The sequence below is a fragment of the Dermacentor andersoni genome, chromosome 1 (genome assembly GCF_023375885.2).
Source record: "Dermacentor andersoni chromosome 1, qqDerAnde1_hic_scaffold, whole genome shotgun sequence".
Lineage (NCBI taxonomy): Eukaryota > Metazoa > Arthropoda > Arachnida > Ixodida > Ixodidae > Dermacentor > Dermacentor andersoni.
This window is the reverse complement of record NC_092814.1, coordinates 273,582,476-273,604,058: the sequence shown is the minus strand read 5'-3', so window position 1 is coordinate 273,604,058 and position 21,583 is coordinate 273,582,476. Positions and strand designations below refer to the sequence as shown.

Sequence of the window (21,583 nt, the reverse complement as noted above, 5' to 3'; positions counted from 1 at the left end):
TGTTCATTACCTCCGTCTTCGCACCCGCTTGGTGATCTTATCATTTCCGTCTGCCTCGTGAAACAAGAACTTCAGGCAGCGCCGCGTTATTCGTTCCTTCTCTTTCACTGTAAGCAAGAACACTGGTTCACAAGCGACCATCGACGTAGGTGTCGCTGCAGAGCGTCTTAGTTAAAGCCTAAAAAAATAGTTGAGCTTTGTCCGCAGCTTGTCGTTCCTGTTTACGAACTGATCGTCGTCGGGGACCACTTTGTTTTGGTTTATCTTGAGTGCGAGAAGCTGTGACCACCGGAGATCATGGGCACTGTGGATCGCAGCATGTCCCAAGATGGCGTGGGATTAAGGGCCATCGCACGTTCTGAGGAAAGGTAAGCGCCGAATTTCATCTGCTCTAGGGCTGCCGCCTGCAGCCGCGGTGTTTCATCGGCCACTGAAGCACCGCGGTTTCTGACCGCACCCTGAATGCACGTGACGGGTGCGCGACAGTTGTCGCGGCCGCTGTATTCTTCATCAAATGCTTCCAGTGCGGAAGGACAATATGTATCTGAGCAGTAGAATGACTCAAGAACCATCGGCAGAGTGTGAACGTTGTCGGGTCTCAGAAACAAACTTGCTCGTTGCAGCTGATTCTTCTAAAAAATGAATTCAAGATATTTACAGACCTTCACATATCCCACGGAACGACGAGGGTTGTTGTTGTCGTCGCCTAAATACTCATGAAAGAAAGAAAACAAAATTGTGAAAGTTTAGAGATAAGGAAGTATGACTCCCGTAGGCCTCCTTGCCTTTCTCGATGTCTATCTCTAACAAACGGTCACATAACGATAAAATGTCGCACGCTATACACGCAGTTTCTTCTTTGCAGTAATGAAAATTACAGTTTATTACTGATCCTCTTGTAGAGCCCCGGTACTGTAGGCAATGGTTGGGGCGCGTTACATGAAACCCGTGGTTGCAGAGTGCGCGCTGTAGCGATTTCGACTCATTAATTCTTGGCAGCACAGAACGTCTGCTTGCACTGGACACTTCAATAGGTCAAGGTTCCGAGCACTTTCGCGTATGGCATTGGTATGTGCTTGAAAACACGAAAATGGTATGCAGTGCATAGCAGCTATATTTATAATGGTCTCACAAAAATGCTAATCTTCATGATAACACGGAAAACATTGCTCAGTGAAACTTTGATTATCGGGATACCAGTCTTCGACTCTTCGCACAAAGTTTTTCGAACCGATAAGCCGTTGATTCCTACTTAATCATGTTCAGTAGGAACAGTTGTGCAAGGCCTAAGGTTCTCGTTCTGAATGCCTTTACACGTGTTTCGCCTACGTCAGCCGTTCATAAAGCGCGTGGGCACTTACATTTTATTCTAAAAAAGAATTAAATATTTACTTCATTTTTTTGCACGGGCCCTTTGCTGGTAAAGATATCTACAGTGGTAATGCGTCACTGTAATTTCAAGTACTGAACTTGGCATGGGTGATCAAAACGGAAGAGGCACATTTGTTTTGTTTTTGTTTTTCTGTTCAGAAATTTGAAAGCGGAAAACTAGAATGCTACTGCTAGACGCGTTGCGCAAAATAAAATGGGCAAAAAAAGTAATGCAAAAAGTGCCCCTCAACTTTAAGGTATAGTTCTGCGTAAGGCTTTACTTTTCGAAACCTGCATGCGAGAGTCGATGTTTCTTGTGTTCACATGAACTTCATCACACTATTTCTAGAAGCTAATAGCTCACCAGTTATTATTATCAGGCCTGCTTGTGCTCAATTTTTTAAGCAGAAACCAATTAGTAACTAAGAAAATGCGTCGCTTTCGGTCTTCTGGCAAGCGAATAGAATTATTGAGTGCTCTTCTCACTCGTTTGTTTGAGATGTGTTCCAAGCGCAAAATATTTATTACTGCTCGAAAGTCCGGCACAATGGAAGACCTAATAAATTAGAACTTTCTGACAAATGTGCGTTAGCGCATTACAACTTCTATTTATATTTTATTTCAATATTATCTTTTGTTTGCTTTTGCTTGAGGCCTAACTTTCGTTCGTAGCTAAGCTAGTAAGAATAGTTCCGGCATCACTCACGATTCCGACCTGTTCTCCAGACACATTCTTTCTTTCTATTTTTAAATGAAGCAGGATAAAGAGAAAGCTTCTGGCTCTAGAGAGACCTAGCCTCGCAAGAGTGGCCGTCAAGTGCTTTATAAAACACCTTTATGTGAACCAACTTGCGGTTTAAAGACGTGTCGTTCAGTTTTCAACAGCTCCATTTTTATTGAAACTTTGTCAAAGTTTTCTCGAGTACGGACCAGCGGAATTATGTGCAGGCGACTTTGCTGTCTGCTGCTTTAAAGTGGAGACGCAAAAAAATTCGTAATGGAAGTGTCTGCGGTCTCAAGTATAGTCGCAAGTTGGAAGATAGACGTGACGCCGGACATAAAGCGTTGGCGTTGCCACTTGTATTACAACATCAAGTTCAAAGCAAGAACCTCAAGAAAACTAAGCAATGGCCGTTCCATTATAGGCCTGCGAGATGGTCCCATTCAGGCCTCGGCAAATATTTGATGCAGTCCCGAACCACCCTATCACAGATGAACAACACTCATCTAGAGATAGGTTTCGTAAGGAACTGAGGTGTCGTAAGCAGTGAAAAAAGGCAAAGATCTCGATCAGAAGGGTTGTGGAAACGGGAGATGTGAATAACGAGAAATCTGGAATACTGCCAGGAGGATCGAAAGTTCAAGAAATATCATCTACCAGCTCGTTGACAGAGCCTCAGGAAACGTAATCGTGTTATGCTAGGAAAAACACTTTCTCTTCTAAGGATGTATCGTATTATTGAAAGAATGAGTGGTCAGCAGAGAGAAAAAAATATATATATGCGAATCCAACGCACATGTTGGACCCTATGTAGATGTAAGCTTAAGTGAAGTGGTTATTTAAATGAAGTTTCAAGTTTACTGTTTCCCATACCATTTGTACCAAGTAATAATCAGCTAGCATAAGCACAAGTGCTTGTGTGCCTCGCTGGACGATACAAAATTTCGTAAAGGCACAATACATAAGCTTTAAGACCTCTCAATCTTGTCAGACGTGTCATTAAGAGAATAAAGAAAAAAAAGGCAAGGAAGAAAGAGCTAAGACGAAAAAACAAATTTAACATGGTGAGAATATACGTAAAAATTATGTAATAGAGAATTATGTAGTGTTGAAGGCAAGGGACATATTTGTGTTACTAGCTTGCTGTAATACACGACATTAAGTAAAGCGTAATTGTTTCAATGTACTTAGTGTGGAGTCCACAGTTAACATACAAAAAATAAATGGCGCACAAAAAGCTAAAGTTCTCTTTCCGTAATTAAAATATGGTCTGGTAATTAAAAAACATTCAACTAGATGTATGGTTTATTGGTCTACATTTGGAATTTTATTGACATCTGAAAAATAACGCTTATGTAAGACATCTAATGTGAACTATTCAGCTACGGAAAGGAGGAGAAAGAAAGAGAGAAGGCAGGGATGTTAACCAGAAATGCTTCTGGTTGGCTATCCTACATTGGGGGATAGAAAAGTGGGAATAGAAAGATGAGATAGAGAGAGGTAGGGGAGGAGCAAGAAAGCCGCTGAGAGCTCGCACACGCACGCGGAGGGCCTGAGCAAGTCAAAGGCGTTCAGATAGGCCAGTCGCCCTCGAGGAAGAAAAAAGTACCTTTACAGCTTTGTGGGCTGACGAGCGATGGGGACGGTCTTTAAGTACCACCTGCACGGACAACGGCTGATCGTCCAGCCGTCGCAATGCGATAAATAATGTTTGTCTTTCCGACTGAAATCGATGACAGTGGCACAATAAATGTTCGATGTTCTCTTTGCCGCCGCAGAAGTCAGACGCAGCACTTTCGGTCATTCCACTCAAAGTAGTGCACGCCTTCCTGAAGGCCATCGCAAGCACAGCCGGTATAGAAGCGATCGCTCACATAGGTGCAGCCCGGGTGGAGGTGGGAGCTGGAGCGAAGCGTGCAACCTGGTGCGCCTTATATTTGGAGTGTTCCACTCTGTTAAAGCGAGCTTGCGTGCCAGGTAGTGCAACATGCACTGCCAGGCAGCGCATGTCCTGGAAAGAGGAATGAGTACGCTGTGTTGCTCTTGATGTGCCTCTCGGTCAGCTTTGTCTGCTTGAGCATTTCCACTGATCCCGTAATAGCCAGGTAGCCACTGGAAAATAATATCGTGGCCTCTCTGTTTGACGTCGTGGTGAAGTTTGACAATCTCGTATGTTAGCTGTTCGTGAGCGTCACGTCGGAGAACTGACTGCATGCTGTGTAAAGCCGGTCTCGAGTGGGAAAACACGACCCATGTACCAGGACTCTCTGTGTCAATAAATTGAAGAGCACTACGCAAAGCCGTGAGTTCTGCAGCCTTGGGCGTCGTGATATGTGACGTCTTGAATAGCAGTGTTATTCCTCTCGTCGGCATAAACACAGCACCGCCAGAACTGGTTACTGTACCTCTCGTACAACATGAGTAACCTCAATTGCTTTAGTGCAAACGATGGTAGATCTGACTGTTTCTGAAGTCCTGGAATTCTGAGATGTACTTCAGGATGGCACAAACACCATGGGGAGGACACCGACCTGGCCGCAGGTGTGTGCCCCGATGCAAGCGAGGCACAATATGCACTGACAGTTGTGCTTTATGACGTGCGGGGTCTTTCCAAGGTCAGTGCGGCGAGGTGGTCGCAAGGGGTACGGGCAATGTGCCTGACATGTGCACGCATTGTCTCGACGGAGATGTGCGTCGTGATTGAGTAATCTTGAGCAATGGCAATTGTTTCAGCCGTTGACGCACTCTGTGGTAAGCCAAGGCATATTCTCAGAGCTTGGGCTTGAGTGCTGTGAATTGCACGCAAATTGGTTTTGCAGGTTTTAGATATAACAGGTAGGCTGTACCGAAAGAACCCAACAAACAACACCCTGTACAGCTGTAACATAGATTGTGTGGACACCCCCCAGTTCTTTCCTGCAACGAACCTTAACAGATGACAAATAGAGATCAGTCGCTTTTCACATGGTTCACGTGAGGAGTCCAGGGCAGGTCTCTGTCAATCACAACCCCCAAGAACCTGTAACATCTGCTCGGTGATATCACTTGTCCGTTCATTGATGTGCCGCATGCAGACATTGGCTTCCGAGTAAACGCCTTCACTGCGCACTTTTCCCACGTGACCTCCAGTCCTTGGTTACGAAGGTTACGAAGGATGTCAATGAGGCCGCCTTGTGAAGCTGAGCGCGAAGCTGAAGCTGTGTCACCCCCGACGTCCAGATACAAATGTTGGCGAAGATAGAGAGTCCAACCGTTCTTGGTAGTTTCTCGATTAGTCCAATGAGAGCCAAATTAAGAAGCGTTCGAGTTAGTACACCGCCCTCAGGGGCTCCGGGGCTACTCTAATACTTTGATGTCGAGCCATCCCCGGAAAGCATGTAGAATGATCTGATCTGTAGGCAGCTACGAACCCAGAGATATATCTTGCCGCCAAGTCCTATTACTTCTAGCGCTTTAAAGATAGCTTCGCGGGTGACACTATCGTATGACCCTTTGACGTCTAGAAACAAGGCAGAATACAAGCGTTTACAGGCCTTCTGGTATTCGACGTACGTTACCAAGAGGATAACGTTGTCTATAGATGAGCAGCCGCGCCTGAAATTCTGTCATCTTTTCTGGATAAATTGCTTAGTGCTCTAGGTACCACTCTAGATGCTTTAGAACCATCCGTTCCATTACTTTTCCTACACAATTAGCAAGTGCGATCGGAGGGTATGGCGCAATTTCCAAAGGCGACTTGCCAATTTTGAGGAGCGAAATTAGGCGACTTGACATCCATTCCTGGGGAACCGCGCCAGTCTTCCAGGAGTCATTGTACGGCAGCAGAAGTGTTTTTCAAGCTCATTCACCAAAGTTGCGCAAAGCGCGCTGTGTAATTCCATCTGGTCCTGGTGCTGAGGAACGACAGCATAAAGCAAGCGCAGCTTCTTGTTCGTCCAGAGAAAAAGGTCACTCTATACGGGGATCCCGTAGAAAGGGTGAGTGGTCGGGAGTCTGCTTTCCAGAGGAACTTGCTTCACCGGCAATCCTCCTACAGAAGGATTCTGCGGCTTAAATCTATCTGCAAGATCCAGGGAATTCAATGGGTGGCACTGTCCAAGGGTTGCACGGAGGCCATGAACATTTCTCCATATAAAAGACAAAGGCTTTGGGGCATCCTGAGACTCGCAAAATGACACCCATCGTTGTGAAGCCAGCTTATTCATACGACGCGGCATATTCTTCTGCGTGCGTCTGGGAAATATCAAATCATTATTGAACTTTTTGCGTCTAACTCTCCGTTCCGATCGGCGGCGAAGTGCGCGAAGTTGCTCTAGCTCAAAGTAGAAGTAGGTGCGTGCAGAGCTCTTCAAAATCGAATGGGTAGCAACCTGCAAGACACCTTTCTTGCGTCCCCTAGGGTGGATGGTAAGTCATCTCGACAGCGGTCTTCAAGGATTTATTTCAACTTCGGCCAGTCGATGCATTGGATGGCTCCGGACAACTTGGAGCTAGTCAGCTCCTCAGTCATCAGATAATTCGGGATGGGGGTCACTTCCCTGCGCTTCCAAGTGCTAGAGCCATTGAACCCTTCTGTTAAAGGAGTGCGAAACAAAGTGAAGGTCTAGGCAGCTACTATACGGTGTTCCTCGCAGATACATACCCTGGACCCCAATTTACAGCTCCGTATTCCACCCGACCTTCCACCACATAACTGCACCCTTCTAGTCCGTCTATGGCTTGGAGAAGCATCTTCGAATGCGTACTCCTTTCTTATCGGAGTGGCCAACCGCCCACTTTGTGACTTCTGCGGGTGCAACGAAACAATCGCACACTTTTGTGAGTGCCCTCGTTTCAACCCGCAAAGAGCAGCAACGCTAGACCAACTGGACAAGCGCCCAACAGCGGAAAACAACATCCTTGGAAATTGGCCTACGCGAACATCAGCGCAATCCGCTATGAAGGTGCTGCTGCGTTACTTAAAAGACGCGGGACTTTGTGACAAATTGCGACTGTATACTGTGTGACATAGGATTGGACGGTGACACTGCGTAATACTAGGGACGCCTTCGTAGACTGCGTGACAGTGCCCACAGAAACAGTTCTGTATTATGTGTGTGTGTGTGTGTGTGTGTGTGTGTGTGCGTGTGCGTGTGTGTGTCTTTTTTTTAAATTCTTTTCTCTCTTACCTATCGCATCCCTTTGCCCCTCCCCCGGTACAGAGTAGCCAACCAGAGATAATTCCTGGTTAACCTCCTTGTCTTTCTTTTGTATCTATCTATCTATCTATCTATCTATCTATCTATCTATCTATCTATCTATCTATCTATCTATCTATCTATCTATCTATCTATCTATCTATCTATCTATCTATCTATCTATCTATCTATCTATCTATCTATCTATCTATCTATCTATCTATCTATCTATCTATCTATCTATCTATCTATCTATCTATCTATCTATCTATCTATCTATCTATCTATCTATCTATCTATCTATCTATCTATCTATCTATCTATCTATCTATCTATCTATCTATCTATCTATCTATCTATCTATCTATCTATCTATCTATCTATCTATCTATCTATCTATCTATCTATCTATCTATCTATCTATCTATCTATCTATCTATCTATCTATCTATCTATCTATCTATCTATCTATCTATCTATCTATCTATCTATCTATCTATCTATCTATCTATCTATCTATCTATCTATCTATCTATCTATCTAATCTATCTAATCTATCTATCTATCGCAGATAGGTGGGGCTTCCATCGTTTAACAAAAAAGTTGTCGTTCAAAGGCAATAGACAGAAACCTGCCCCTCGAGTTAACCTTAGAGCTTCCCCAGAAATAATCGCGGGGATTGAAATTCCTAGTGATCGCCCACGGCTGTGGAGTCGTCAATATTTCTCGCATGCGCTCGCAGTTTAGACGACTTGATGGTGATAACTAGGCTCCCAAAATTGTGAAAGCGACCTTGCTCTCCTTCATAGTTAAATACATCTTTACCTGCGAAGTTCATTTAAACGATGCTGGACACCTTGAGTCCAGTTCCAGCACCTGCAGCGCGCTCTTCACCGACGCGGTTTTCATGTTGCTGAGTAGAACACGCATATCATACATCAGTGATCGCAACATTATTATAATCTGGCGTTCATCAGATGTCGTCGCAACAGCGGTTGGTGAGGGTGTGGATGGCGGTGGTATTCGAGGTGTTTTCGTGGCAGGTTGTGCGCTTGGAAGTGCGGGCCACGCTTCAGGATGATCGAGCCTTGCCCTTTTCTCAGTTTTCACATTATCTTTCAGGGTGGCGCTGCGCATTGATGCAACAGCCGCTTTGGTGGACGACGCCGTGTCCCTTGGCGCGGCTTTTGGTTGCGCCCTTCGAAGGCGATACCGTCGCCGCCTAAGCATAGCAGTAGCCTCCCTGTGTGTTAAATAATCCCGAACCGTACGCTTTATGGTTGTGTCTAACATTTTTCTGTGCGCTTTACGTTCTTCCTATTCACCTTTTGTTTTCTTACTTTTTTTTTATAACTATATCCCTCTTTTGGTATACGGGATTAACGTTGTTGTCGGCGTCGTGTTTTTCCGAAAACTCTGAGATGTCATCGTCTGTTCAAAGAAAAAAAGAAGCCTGCCGCTATACAAATTTACGGTTTTCTGTAGAATCAAATGAAATGCGTTGTGAATGTTGCACGTTCTTCGCGCTTCTCACATTTACTGCAGAAATACTTTTTTAATAACGAAATTTCACAGAACACATGCAACATTGATGGTGCGCAAATAGAGGGAGGGGGAAAAGCAAGGGGAGGAAACTTAAGGAGCGTCCTGTTTGCTACCCTACATGGGGAACTAGGGAAAGTAGGAATGGCAACAGAGCAGTAGAGTGAGCACTGCGCGCAGCACGGGAGGTGCAAACGAGGGCTACAAAGGGTCACTGAGACTGGCACCATTCAAACACTGCGCACGGATAGCTTTCCGCCTCAGCGACGGTTGTGGCCCCGGTCCAAGTATTTCTGTCTGCTTTGCAGTCCGGCGGTGATAATGGCGGTGCGTAGAGGAATACACTGCACGTCGTATCGAGGGAAGTTGCACGACAGGCGTTCGGTGATTTCTTCAGATCCACGAGAGTCGCACATTGGTGTATCGGCCATTACAATACGGTAAGAATACGCGTTCGTAAATGCCACTGTAAACCGTTGGCGGTAGAGCAATGTTGCACTGTATCGGGAGATGCTACAGAGTTAGCAACTGCAGCTTTGGCACAGTGAACGAGCTGCTGCGTGGTAGTTCGACGACTGTTTTTCAACATGTAGACACAGTCGCTGCACGAACTAGGGCAGAACCGAAAGCACACACCCAAAAATTACCATGTCCGTACCCTATGTGCCGGCCATCTAAAGCTCGACGTCCGTTTAAGAACGATGCACATAAGGCTTACAGCAGTTCACGCCGCACGTAAAGTTTCAGGAGCTATTGCTATCAGTATTTCATACTTTGAATAACACTGCTGTTCCTATTGTTATAACATTTCAGTCAACGCAAGTCATTTCTGTTTCACCACCCTGCTTTTCTTTACCTTATTTTTTCAATTTCTAAAATGTGTCAGAGGAAGGATCGCCCGGCCAAATCAGTCTCGTTATATAGTATTAATAGAAGAGACCATGATAAGGATAATTTACAGGAAATCGGCTAAAAATTTGATGTTACCACTTGTAGTACCGTGCTCTAGGATGATATGCCAATTGAAATAAATGAACTGGAAATGTGTTTCACGAAGAATATTGAAAAGGATGCGAAAAGAGGGGCATATGTACTCGGGAAGAAGAAAAGGCCTTACGAATAATGATTCTGTATTACATATTATTCTGTAATATGTATAGATATAGTTAGATGTTTTTATCTTTCTTTGTTGCATTTTTTTGTTTATTCTACTATCTGAGTATTTGTTCCACTATTTCATGTATATAATGACCTATATTAGGATGTATATTTGGATGTAATCTTTCTTTTTCTGTTTTGTTTTATACTATTTCATTGCAATGTAACCCGCCCCCTCTGTAACGTTTTGTGACCTTGAGGGTAGTCAGGTAAATAAATAAATAAATAAATAAATAAATAAATAGGGTCGGAGGGCGGCAAATGTGATGACCAGCGCGGCTAAACGACATGACTTTCTTTTTTTCTCCTCAGTTAAAGCATCAAGCGAATCACTCATGCAACCATTCAGTCAATCCCTTATTTTCAATAAAGAACGTCCCGAGTTTCCTAGGCGAAGATCACTCATAAACCACTCGGAGGTTCCATAAAACCCTGCGCACAATAGAAATATACATGCGGTAGTATAACGAGTTTTGGTAAGGAAGACAACGTTGGTGAGAACAACGTATACATCGTGCATATGTACCTCACAAGTGCGGTACTCCGAGGTGACAGTGGGCTGTTAGATCTCCACAAATTACTGCGCTTTCATATTGCACTTCTCCCATATTGTTGGCTTCAGCGTAGACATAGCAAAGCGTTTCACTTCTTCAACACAACTCGCTCAGGCGCTGTCGTCTGGCACCCGACGGGACCAACGAAGGTTTGACTGATCGGGTGTCATAATTTAACTATCCCAGTAACTAAAGAACCCGTATGGGCTCTTATCCTCCTCTCTTCACAACTTGACTTGCACAGTGATATTGGGTCATCTCCTATAGTAGTGACCAAGTAGCAAGTATGCTACTTAGTAGGGGTCAATGAGCCCGTAAGGGCTACAAAACGTATTCCCAACTTGCTGCTGTAAATTTGTGTAGTTCGATGCTTCTTCAATTAGTATTGGTGTAGCATGCCTGTGTAACAGTCATACGTAAACAAAGCGTGCTGGGTTTTTTTTTTACTTTTTCTTATTTATACCACGCCAAAACACTTCTTTTTTGCTGCCTTTCTCGACACATCGACTCCATAGCCTTCTTCTGAAGAGCTTTGCCAATAGAATAAATTGTGTTTCGCGGTCATGTCGGCGCTTCGTTTCCTATAGGATTCACTCGTGCGATCGAACCGCTCCATACCGACCTACAAGGGTAAACGAAGGTTTGTAGATCGAAATTCAAATGCGATCGCTTCGCTCACCCTGCGAAAATGTTTTATGCGTGACAGCCATGCGCACCGACCGCCGTGGGCCGTACATCTTTCATGCGCAGACGACAGCGGCTTATGCAATGACGTTCACTAAAATTCAAACTGGCCGTTTGCTTCTATCGGCTGAAATGCCCGGCGCATGTGCTTATGCGCTTGTCGCATTTGTCGGTGTATTCAAAACGAAGACCATATATTTTCCATGGCGCTCTGCTTGCGTCAGCAATTCGCCTACAGCCATAAAACGTGCTCACGCACTCCATCTGCGGTGTTGTGCTAAAAGATGCCAATGGAAATTCCGAATTCTCTACTAATGCCTAAGCATTCTTTGGCTCGGCTGCTACTTCGCTTTTGCATATGTATATAGCTAGCTTATGCATGTCTACCCATCGCTACCAATCATATACTATTACACTAATATAACAATTACATGTGTTAAGTTAAGCAGTTATGCATTTGTTTTGCAGATATATCGTATCAACTGAGCCGGAACGTCGTCACAACCATTTTTTTTTTTGCCACACCGCAACTTTTCTTATGCTATTTTTTTTTTTTTATGATCTTAACGCGTGACGGTGACGTGACCAATTCTTTTTCTCGTTTTTTTTCTAATGCTATCAATCATCTACCATTGCATTATTATCTCGATTACATGTGTTAACTTTTTACTTTCATTTTTTGCTACGAGATAGACGCGGCGACGGAGACGTAACCAGATTTTTTGTTATTCTTTTTATTTTTTTCACTAACGCTACCAATGATCTACTATTACACTAATATAATGATTACATGTGTTAACTTGAGAAATTCAGCATTTATTTTGCAAATGTAAGGCGTCGCACCACGGACAGATCTTGCTGGGGTACTCGACAAAGAATGCTTACTCATTGAAAATAAAAAGCAAGAAAGGGATCACGAGCGTTCTTCTAAACTGCTTGTTTTCCTCTTCTTTTTTTTTTAAACCACAGGGTCATTTGCGTAAGCTGTACCGTGTTGAAGAAGCTTAAATCCCGCTACGTACTTCATGCTTGCATTGTGCGCAAGTGCGTAATAAATGTGACAAAACAGCTGGCAGCCGCAGCGGTCTTTTTATGGTTCTATCGTTAGCGCTTGGCGCTTTATTTCTTTTCTCTTGTCTCTTTCTTTCTTTCTTTTCGTGCGCTCTTTTTTTTCTTTGCGCTTTAATTCTAGTCTCAATCATCGAAGAAAATACGGTCGTTTCTATGAAAATCTAATTTATTAGCTCCTGTATACGTGGTGTCCCTGCTATCAAGCACGAATTAACTCTTTCCATAGCACGCCCATTGGGCATCGTTAGCCCGCTAACGATGGTTTGAAACACCGCTTTGGAGACCTTGCGCGCCGCTCACGGACACTCTTTACCATCGGACGTGAAACAGGATAACAACATTTTTGATAACAACAGTTCACTTTTTCCCGCCAGGAGCTCATTATTAAATGCACTCCAAAGTTTCGCGATCGTCAACACGGAGGAAGGAAATAATATTTTTTTGCTTACTTTTATTTGTTTTCGTGTACGGCTATTACGGAATATACCTCATAAAGTTTGCTCTCCAAAGCAATACAGCTCTAGCGCTGCAGCCTAACCTCAGCGGTCCATGGACGGATTTCTTATATTCCGGTTCTTCGAACAGAAAGTGAGATGCAAGCCAAGCGGCGCAACGCCGTTTTGACCATGGAGCTCGATTGAGAGTGACAACTCAAAGTGCCTCATTTCTGCACTCACTTTGCGGCTGCAGTTTCTTTACTTTTCTGAGCCGAAAGGCGCGGCCTGCAATAAAGAAAGTCTTTGTTTAAACAATCCAGGAATAGCTGACGCTTCAGCCGCAATAAGGTCTTTCTGCTTGCTCCGAAGTGCACGCTCACGCATTTTTCTTTCTTACTTTCTCTCTCTCTCTCTCTTTTCTTTCACGCCTCAAAAGCGTATGTCACGGAGTCACGATGTTTACCGTATAAGTTTAAGATGTGCACTGAAAACCAGTCCGAGCTAAAATAAAAAGTACTCTGTAAACTAAAGAGCGTCAATAGCAGCGGTGCTTAGCCGAAAAGTATACGGGAACGCAGCACTCATACGCGATGTCATGTGACAGGCTCATATTTATCAACTGGTGAGCGTGCGCAAGCGCCGCTCACGCACGAGTGCTCACACGCGTGCGTGCACACGGGCTTATGCGAGCACTAACACGTATATGCACTAGAACGGGATTGCGCGACTCGAGTGGTGTTGCCATCGCACACGTTTCACATAGATTCTTCGAGCGCCAGCCGCATGGCCGGCGACGTGCACAACATGTGGAAAAGACGCTTCACTTGGCGAAATCGATCGCGCAGCGTAGAGCGTGCAGATACTCGTGGCGTATTAGAGAAGTCGGGCGCATTTGAAGAGCGTCATATACAGTAAGTTCGTCGTATTCTATTTGATGACAGGTCGCACGAAGCAGGGGGATACTTATCGAGGTGCGCGCAATGCATCCGGCATGTCGCCTCGTTTATGTTCACCGTTCGAGTGTATATGCGTATAAAGTTGTTCTCTATATATAAAATACAGGGTGTTTCAGCGAACACTTTAAAGAATTTCTTAAAGCTTGCTTGTGACAGATAGCACAATTTTAGTCCATAAGGTTGTCTACTCGAAGAGGCGGACATTACTCGCACAAGAAGCTGAAATGCTTAATATTATAGTTATTGAAAATTTTTCAATTATGTTTTTAACTATTTGCATTATGCGATATTGCGAGTTACAAATTCTAGCCGTGGAGTTCGCAAGGTGGATCCACTTGGAACGAATTCTCAAGATGACAGCAGTTTCGCGATATTAATTCGGGGACTTTGCGGAGAAATGCATTGGCGTCCCAGTTACTATCTTAAAGGGAAGCTGAACGGTTTTCCAGGAAAAATGAGTGAATAGCTTTACGTAATGGTCTTCAACCCTCCGAATACGAATATCACATCGAAATTGAGCGAAAGAAAGCGCAAACAAATTTTATTTTGACGAAAAGTGCAGCAGCAGACTCGGGGCAGCTCGTGCGCCTCGTTTCCGCCTGTGATTGGTCGGTCGTCTCGTGACGTCAACAATGGTGTTCGTCCGGAGCGACCGCTGCCACTAGAAATGAAGCACGGTGCAAGGTGGTTTGGCGCTGTTGTTTTGCTGAGACGGTAATGGTAAATTTCGAGAGCTTGCGTTTCTCTGAGGAGTTCGGTGTTGCTCCCTACATGTACGAGCCGATTGCGAGGAGCCGGCCTCTCAAAGAAGCAAAACATGCAGGTAGCAAACAGTGCTTTAGACGTAAACAAAAGCGAAGTGTTAGCATGTCCTCGTGTGAGAAATGTTCTTTGGTGAGTATGTTTTTTGCAAAGCTGCATTCAGCGATCCAGTGAGCTCATTTAGGGTCAAACAACTGTACTGTTATGTTCCTGCATGCCTCCTCGTGTAACGTAAGCGGGGATGCCATTGTCGGCATTTGTGCGCTGCTCCAAAGCTGTCGGCAATCTACACAGACGGTTTGCATGCGGAAAAAGTTTTCCGGCCCTTGTAGCACGTGTAGTGACCTTCATCAGCGCGCCATCCGCACGCTACTCGTAACCGGAGCCATAAAGGCGGCGAATTCCGTCGGCTACTTGAGACGGCCGGTTTCTCTCTGTGCGCGAGAGAAGGGGGAGCGCAGCGTCCTGGCGTGGGCCGGCTTTCAAACACATGCAAGGTTTACACTTGCACTGCGTTATGGTAGTTGCATGTAGGCTGTTTCACAACACACGTGCGAATAGAAAATTAACGGCGGTTTGCAACGAAACCTGCGTCAAGGGTGGGAGATAATTAGGCACCTTCCGTTCAGCGTGCTAACACGAAGGAGCTAGCAGTACATGAAAATCCAGGTCTGGATGAGTTCGTGTATTTATAAGGTCTTCCAGGACCACTTACCATCCGTCCGCCCGCACACGTCCCGTCTTCGTGTGTTCGTTGCCCCGACCTTCTCGCGCTGCGTTTAGAAAGCCTGTTAGCAGCAAGTCGTACTCTCACTCATTCACGCACTATTGATAAACTCTGGTAGTAATTGTCGTCACGGAAGTGGTTAGAGCACACTGTTGTTCTTGAGCGCTTGAAATTCTTTCGATTCACAGCAGCCTCCCACTTAGCTGAAAGCTTCTTGTCTTGCGGGAAGTAATGGAACATCGGAACATCGTCGCGGCCGCTTGTGTTCGTGCAACCGCAGGCTGCACAGAACGCCGGCATGATCGGCCCACCACTTCAATTGATGCTGCGCAAGTCAACTACCACTCTACATACAAACAAAGGAATGCAGGGTCGAGCGAAGCAGATTATGACAGCACGCACGCAGAAACAAGCATGATCAGGCATGGTCGCGGAGACTGCGAAGGAACAGAACACCACTGCCGACGTCACTACGCCGCAGTTTCCGGTCTCCGCTCGCATGTCAGCGTCAGCAGCAGCGCGCGGCGCTCTACGGGAGGCGGAGCGACAGCGCAATTTAACCGACGGTTCTGATTGCTTAGACTGTGTTTGTGCCCCAGTACAATATGCGGATAGTGTCAAGTACCTTGGAGTATACTTTGAGACTGAATTATCATGGAATATTCAAATGGCTCAAGTTTGTGCGCGATTACGTAATGTTGCATGTGTCCTTTACCGTATAAGGAGTTATGCACCTACCAAGATTAAAAAAGTGATAGTGCATGCTTTAGGCTACTCGCATATAAGGTACGGCATTCCCTGTTTTTTTAATTGCAGCGGATTTTGGAAACATAAAATTGACAACCTATTAAAAAGCATACTAAAAAGTGTCGCGTACAACCAAACCACAGATAACTTATTTCGAGATTTAGAAATGCCCGATTTCGAGTCTCTGTTTCGTTCAACAATTGTGATGCGTTATTTCTGGAGCAATACTTTCCGAGAACCTGTCCATAAAAGTGTTGCTTTGCGTAGTCATCCCAGATATGTAGTTCCTCGGACAAGAACTCGTTATGGAAAAGGACAAAGAAGGTACTATATCCCCCACCTGTTTAATAACCTTCCCAGTGCTGTACTGGATCAGACAACTTTGTCGGGATTAAAAAAGGCCCTCAAGGCAATGATAGAATAGATTTCACATGTATAAAGTCTCTGTTGTTGTAGTGTGATCTTAACCGAAATGAATGTCAGACTGTTTCCGCTGTTTTCACGATTTGTTTTTTTTTTTTTTTGTTTTTTCGTTCTCGATAGGTTGCAAGTTTGTTTACATATTGTGCTTTGTTTACTCAATTTTCATGGTTGTTGAGTGCTACGTGTTTTTATTTGAACATTAAGTGTTGTTTACTGGGCATGTTTACCTGAAAAACCTGTGATACGTTTTTTCTAATTTTTTTTTTTTTTTTGACATTTGGTTTGTCTGTAATAAGGTACATAATGCATTGCCCTGACTGCCAGGATTCTACCATACAAGCCCACAGAAGGCTTCGGCAGACCTAGCAAAATTATATGTACAATTTGATTATTTGTAATAAAGATTATTATTATTATTATTATTATTATTATTATTATTATTATTATTATTATTATTATTATTATTACAAATGGTGGAACGACGGAAAAGCAAATTATGCGTCATAAAGCCTATTCGAATTGTTCGCCACAGGTATTCCGCATTTTAAAGGAATCTTACAAGAAGAGCATTAGAGTTATGTGTAAGAATGCATAGCAGCATATTTGTGAAACACCATAATTTTATTAGATGAGTACAGTAGCTGGCGCCTCATTTTTTCCTGTCATTATATATAAAGAAAGTAGGGTGGAGGGGGGAGGGGGCAAAGTAAAGAAATTCCACAATGCCAATTTCTTACCTTCGGCCAAAATAGGAGAAATTGAAAACATCATTCTTAAGCAGCTCAAGAACACGAGTCTCTCTTCCACGGAGTATCGCGTAATTCGATTCCGCGTCCTTAAAGGCGAACGCTGCGTGGGAGACGGGCCCGCATTTCCGAGCGCAGTTTCCGCATGCAGCCTATGTGGCGTGTCAACATATTCAGCTGAATTGAATTTCAGCCTCAAAATGGTACGCAATTAACTTTGTAGCCCTCGTCGTCCGCGGGATCGCCGTAAGGCGGTACGATATGAACCTCCAATTCGACTGTGGGCGAAATTAAAAGGACGCCCTTACTTTACATGGTTTCTTTTCTTCTTAACTTTTTTTTTGTGCGTGTGTATGCCGCCGAAGGTCGCGCATGACTCTCATCAACTCTTGCACCTGAGACGGGCCTTAAAGAAGAAATAATTCGAACAAGGAGCGTGCCACTAGCGGCGCGGTATTACGAGCTTGATCGCGGCATTCCTAACGGCCTCCGACGCTAGGTCGCTTAGGCGAACCGATTAGGGCGAAAGTGCGCCCGCATAATTGATCAAAGGGCCCTCGCGCTGTAAGCCTGCTGCGACGACTTGCTGTCAAAGTCACTTGTTTTGAACGGCGTTCAGGCCACCCCTCTGTGGCCTGAACGGGTGAGCGCGGGACTATAGTGCGGTGGGCTGCTCCTGTACTTAATCAGAGCCCGGATGTCGGGCTCACACATATGCGCAGTCTCTGCCTCGTTCATCGTCGCACTCTTGTGGAAATTTTTTTGCTACAGCCACCCACCGCGTATTATTTTTCCCCGATTCTGCGTTTATGTATAGCGCAACTTTCGTTGCAACTTCACATAAATCGACGTGTGCCATATTTCCACGGCCGAATAGCGTGGTATTACTGTATGTACGCTGCACACATAATTTACCGTTGCCTAGCGCTGTTTATTTATTATTATTTTTTTTGATGCAGTGCTGGTGAAACGCTACGGAACTCGGTTCGTAATGCTGTCCTGGTGTGGTCACTTTAGAGCGTTCTGACGTGCAGCGCAATTCCGCTCCATTTGTGGGGCTGTTGAGAAAGGAGACTGTTGCTGGCTGTTTGCTGTGAATGGCACCCGCCAGATTCCCTGTAGACTTTATCGGCTCCGAGAGATACGACTGTGATGCTTGTTTAGTTCAAGTGGGATGAAATAACACCCGTGAACCGAGCAGTACATGAACGCCGAAGAAACCCCTGGTGGTGAGAATTAACGTGCGCGTCTCCACATATGGCTGCTCTCGAGTCCGTTGCTTTCTTCCCGGATAGTGAGTACCCCGCAATCGTTACATTTAGTTAGGATATGGGCTCTCACATTCAGTTGGAATGTGATCACTGCTAAGAAATATACTGTCCAGCGTTCGGCTCTGCCTCCCTGCCTGCGGCTTAGACCGTAGCTATATATATATATATATCCAGTGGATTGAAGCAATCAGACGAAGGTAACCTGACAAAGCGATTGGTCTGCAATACAATGAAAAGGCCAGAGACATTACTTCTCTGCCCCGCTGCTGAGTGGAAATATAAAGAAATTATCTGAAATATGCAAGGAAGACATCTCGCTATGGTTGCTTGACAAGAAGGCTACTCTAGCTAGTGATTACGCACTGGAAACATTCTTGTAAAAAAAACTGAGCATTATAAAGTACCTTAATTTTCCCAGTCATATATGCGTTCTGGCGCTATGTTTACACTTTATAGATCTCTCACATTCACATACTTGGGTCATTCCGCAGAACCACGCTATATGGTATGACACAATATACGCTTTGATACCCTCGAAAAAATTTGGCTGAACGTCACTGAATTCGGATCACGTTGTGTGGATTTAGGAAAACAACTTTACACGCGCGGGAAAGCTGGAAAGAATAGAACTCGAAAGCATTTGGAGTTACTAGAATCACCTTTCACGAGCGTGAAAAGCGTGCGCAGGAAATGTTGTACAAAGAAATGTGCGACTGCAGAACGTTCGCACTATTTCAAATAAACTATCACTCGGATCCCGATCAAGCTTCGTACGAACACCGAAGACGCTAAGCGCTAGATGCTTTGCTAGACACCGAGGAACACCGAGGACAGAGCAAATTTTACAGATTTGAGCTAATTATGCAAGTCACGATAAATCACCAAATCTCGCTAATTGCAATTACCAATAGAAATAAAGTAGTGTCCATACTGCGCGGTGCGTTACAATGACATGATGATTCTCCTTGGCGGCGAACTGTGGCGCCTTTGCTGGTCTGTGATCACTGATTCTGCAAGCTAGCATAAGTTTGCTGAGAGTTCTTTACTTCCTTTCGTTCTCTTTAGTAACGACATTTTAATTACGTGCTTGGGCTCTAGCGACCCTTGAACGAAAGAGTGCCAGCAGATGGGCGCGCATGGCCGCTAGCTGCATGTGCTTTCTTGTAGCGGTATACGTAAAGCTTCCGCATCGCGGTTCTGCCCAAGCTACTGTCATAATAGTGGCGCTTTCCTTGATAGCTTAGAGAAGGAATTAGACCTTCCGCATGCGTACGCCTCGTGTTTTCAGAAGGGCATAATTATAACCCGCAAGGAAGCTTCACGGGTTCTTGCATTCCCAAGGGAGACAGGTTCACGGGACGTGTGGTAATATACCCCGAAGACACTGCAAGACACGCTCATGCGGAGTGATTGCCGGCATCGATCGCCCCCGTGTTGTTACAATCCGCAACCACCAGCAGCATTGTATCTACATAATTTCCCATGGGCACGCAATGACGTCGGCTTAATAATTAGGTAAAAAAAGACGGCAACGAAATAATTCCGTGCTCGACTACCGTACAAGGCTCCTTCTTGGACTCCCAGGACCGTCCGATCCTGTCGGGACCAACCGCGCTGGGCCGTCAGTCGCGCGTGCCTTTGCGCGCTGACAGCGCGGGGAGTTTTGTCCGACAGGCGACCAATTTGCACGGGGACCCGGTGCGTGTCTGTCGCGCTGGAGAACATTGTGGGGCTCTTCGGTGCGTGAATCACGCAATCTCTGCGACACAGTGTGTCGACGCGAGCGTACCTAGTGGTCAGTTTCCTCTTTCGTCAGCGCACATTGAGGAGCAACGTTGCTTAGAGTGGCCGGCGTGATTCGCGTATAGACTGTCTTTGGGAGAGCGAAACGCAGCGATTGCAGAGCCCTGTGCTCTCCCTGCGTCCGTGGTGAGTAGCTAACGGGTTCAGTTCTCAATATACTGCACATCGCAGCTGCAATGTCTGCTTAGTTCTCTCCCTCTCTTCCTTCGTAATTGAAACATGACCTCATCTCCCGCATTTATACAAAACGATGTTTTCGCTATTATTCAGATTGCATTTCTGGTTCGTAAATCCGCGCTGCTGGAACTATTGTACAAATTTGCCACCGAAATACGGCAACATGATTGGCTTTTCTTTATAGTTTTTCCTTCTCTAAATGCAACCACTAATAAAGTGGTGGCTGCGCATGTTTAATTCGATTTTGGCCACCGTTCCGACTTGTGCAACGTTGCACGTCCACACGAGCATTCTGTGCATATGAACGTGTGCATGCATGGAGGCGATGCGAGTTCAATATGTTCTTTAATCTAATTTAAGAATTTCTTTTCTCTTTTCACGTGAAACGTCTTTAAGTTTCGCCAGCATAGCATAAAATCGCATGTCACGGAATAATGTTATACTATTATCGCTTATATCTTTGCGACCGCAGTATACCCACGCGCCTTAGTTTGGTACCGTTGAATAGAGGAGAGATGCCATTACTCGATCATGCATGAGGCGCCTGCACAGATGGTGCTAGTGCCGCTGTCGCGCGTCGCATGAAGCAATCTAAGCTAAATTTAGCCTCTCGCTCGGCGTTCAGAGAGGCATGATATGCGTTTGCCGATCCGAGCGGTAGCTCACGTTTGAGATAGCTCACTCCAGTCATAGGAGGTATAATCCATCATACTCAAACCGGTGCTCATCAGGAGTCATAAGGCTTACACATGTGCAATTTGTTGCAGAAATTTTACGGTTCCTCACTTATGGCACCCTCCGCGTTCAACAAGTAGGGTCCAGAAAGGGCGAGAAGAGACTCGAGCAGCAAAATAGAGAGATGCCAATTCGCGCCCATCACCTTTGACCACGACGGGCTCTCTACTAATAGGAAGCGAGCATGATTGCAAGGTTAGACTGTAGGACCCACACTATCCGTACCATAACTTAAGCGTGTAAGCCTTGTACTGGGTGAATAAATGCCACATGTGCATTTGGTTACGTCATTTCTGTACCCCAATGTCCACACACCATCGGCAGCAGACAGAAAACGTTTCACGTACCCCACTGCGGCTGGGTCTCCTACGCAGCCTACCGGATAACATTTTCTTTTTCGGAATAATGTCCGTCATCACGATTACTTCGAGGCTATGTTTACGGACTTTTTTTCGGGTGGAGCCCAACCCAAGGTAACTTATCTATGCAAATAAGGAAATGAGGTGGGGGGGGGGGGTACC

At 45.1% G+C, this 21,583-nt stretch overlaps 1 protein-coding gene across 3 annotated transcripts in view; it reads left to right on the top strand.

The window, feature by feature from the left end:
* The window catches only part of SLO2 (slowpoke 2), a 488,163-nt gene that overhangs the window by 65,232 nt on the left and 401,348 nt on the right, over window positions 1–21,583 (top strand). For 2 of the 3 annotated variants that reach the window (XM_055063163.2, XM_055063161.2), the window contains exon 1: window positions 88–368. The exons of the other annotated variant lie outside the window; for it this stretch is intronic. In XM_055063163.2, coding sequence (XP_054919138.1) covers window positions 298–368 — 71 coding nt within the window. In that variant the 5' untranslated portion in view covers window positions 88–297. Of the gene's footprint in view, window positions 1–87; window positions 369–21,583 lie in introns of those variants that run through there. 3 annotated transcript variants of the gene reach the window in all.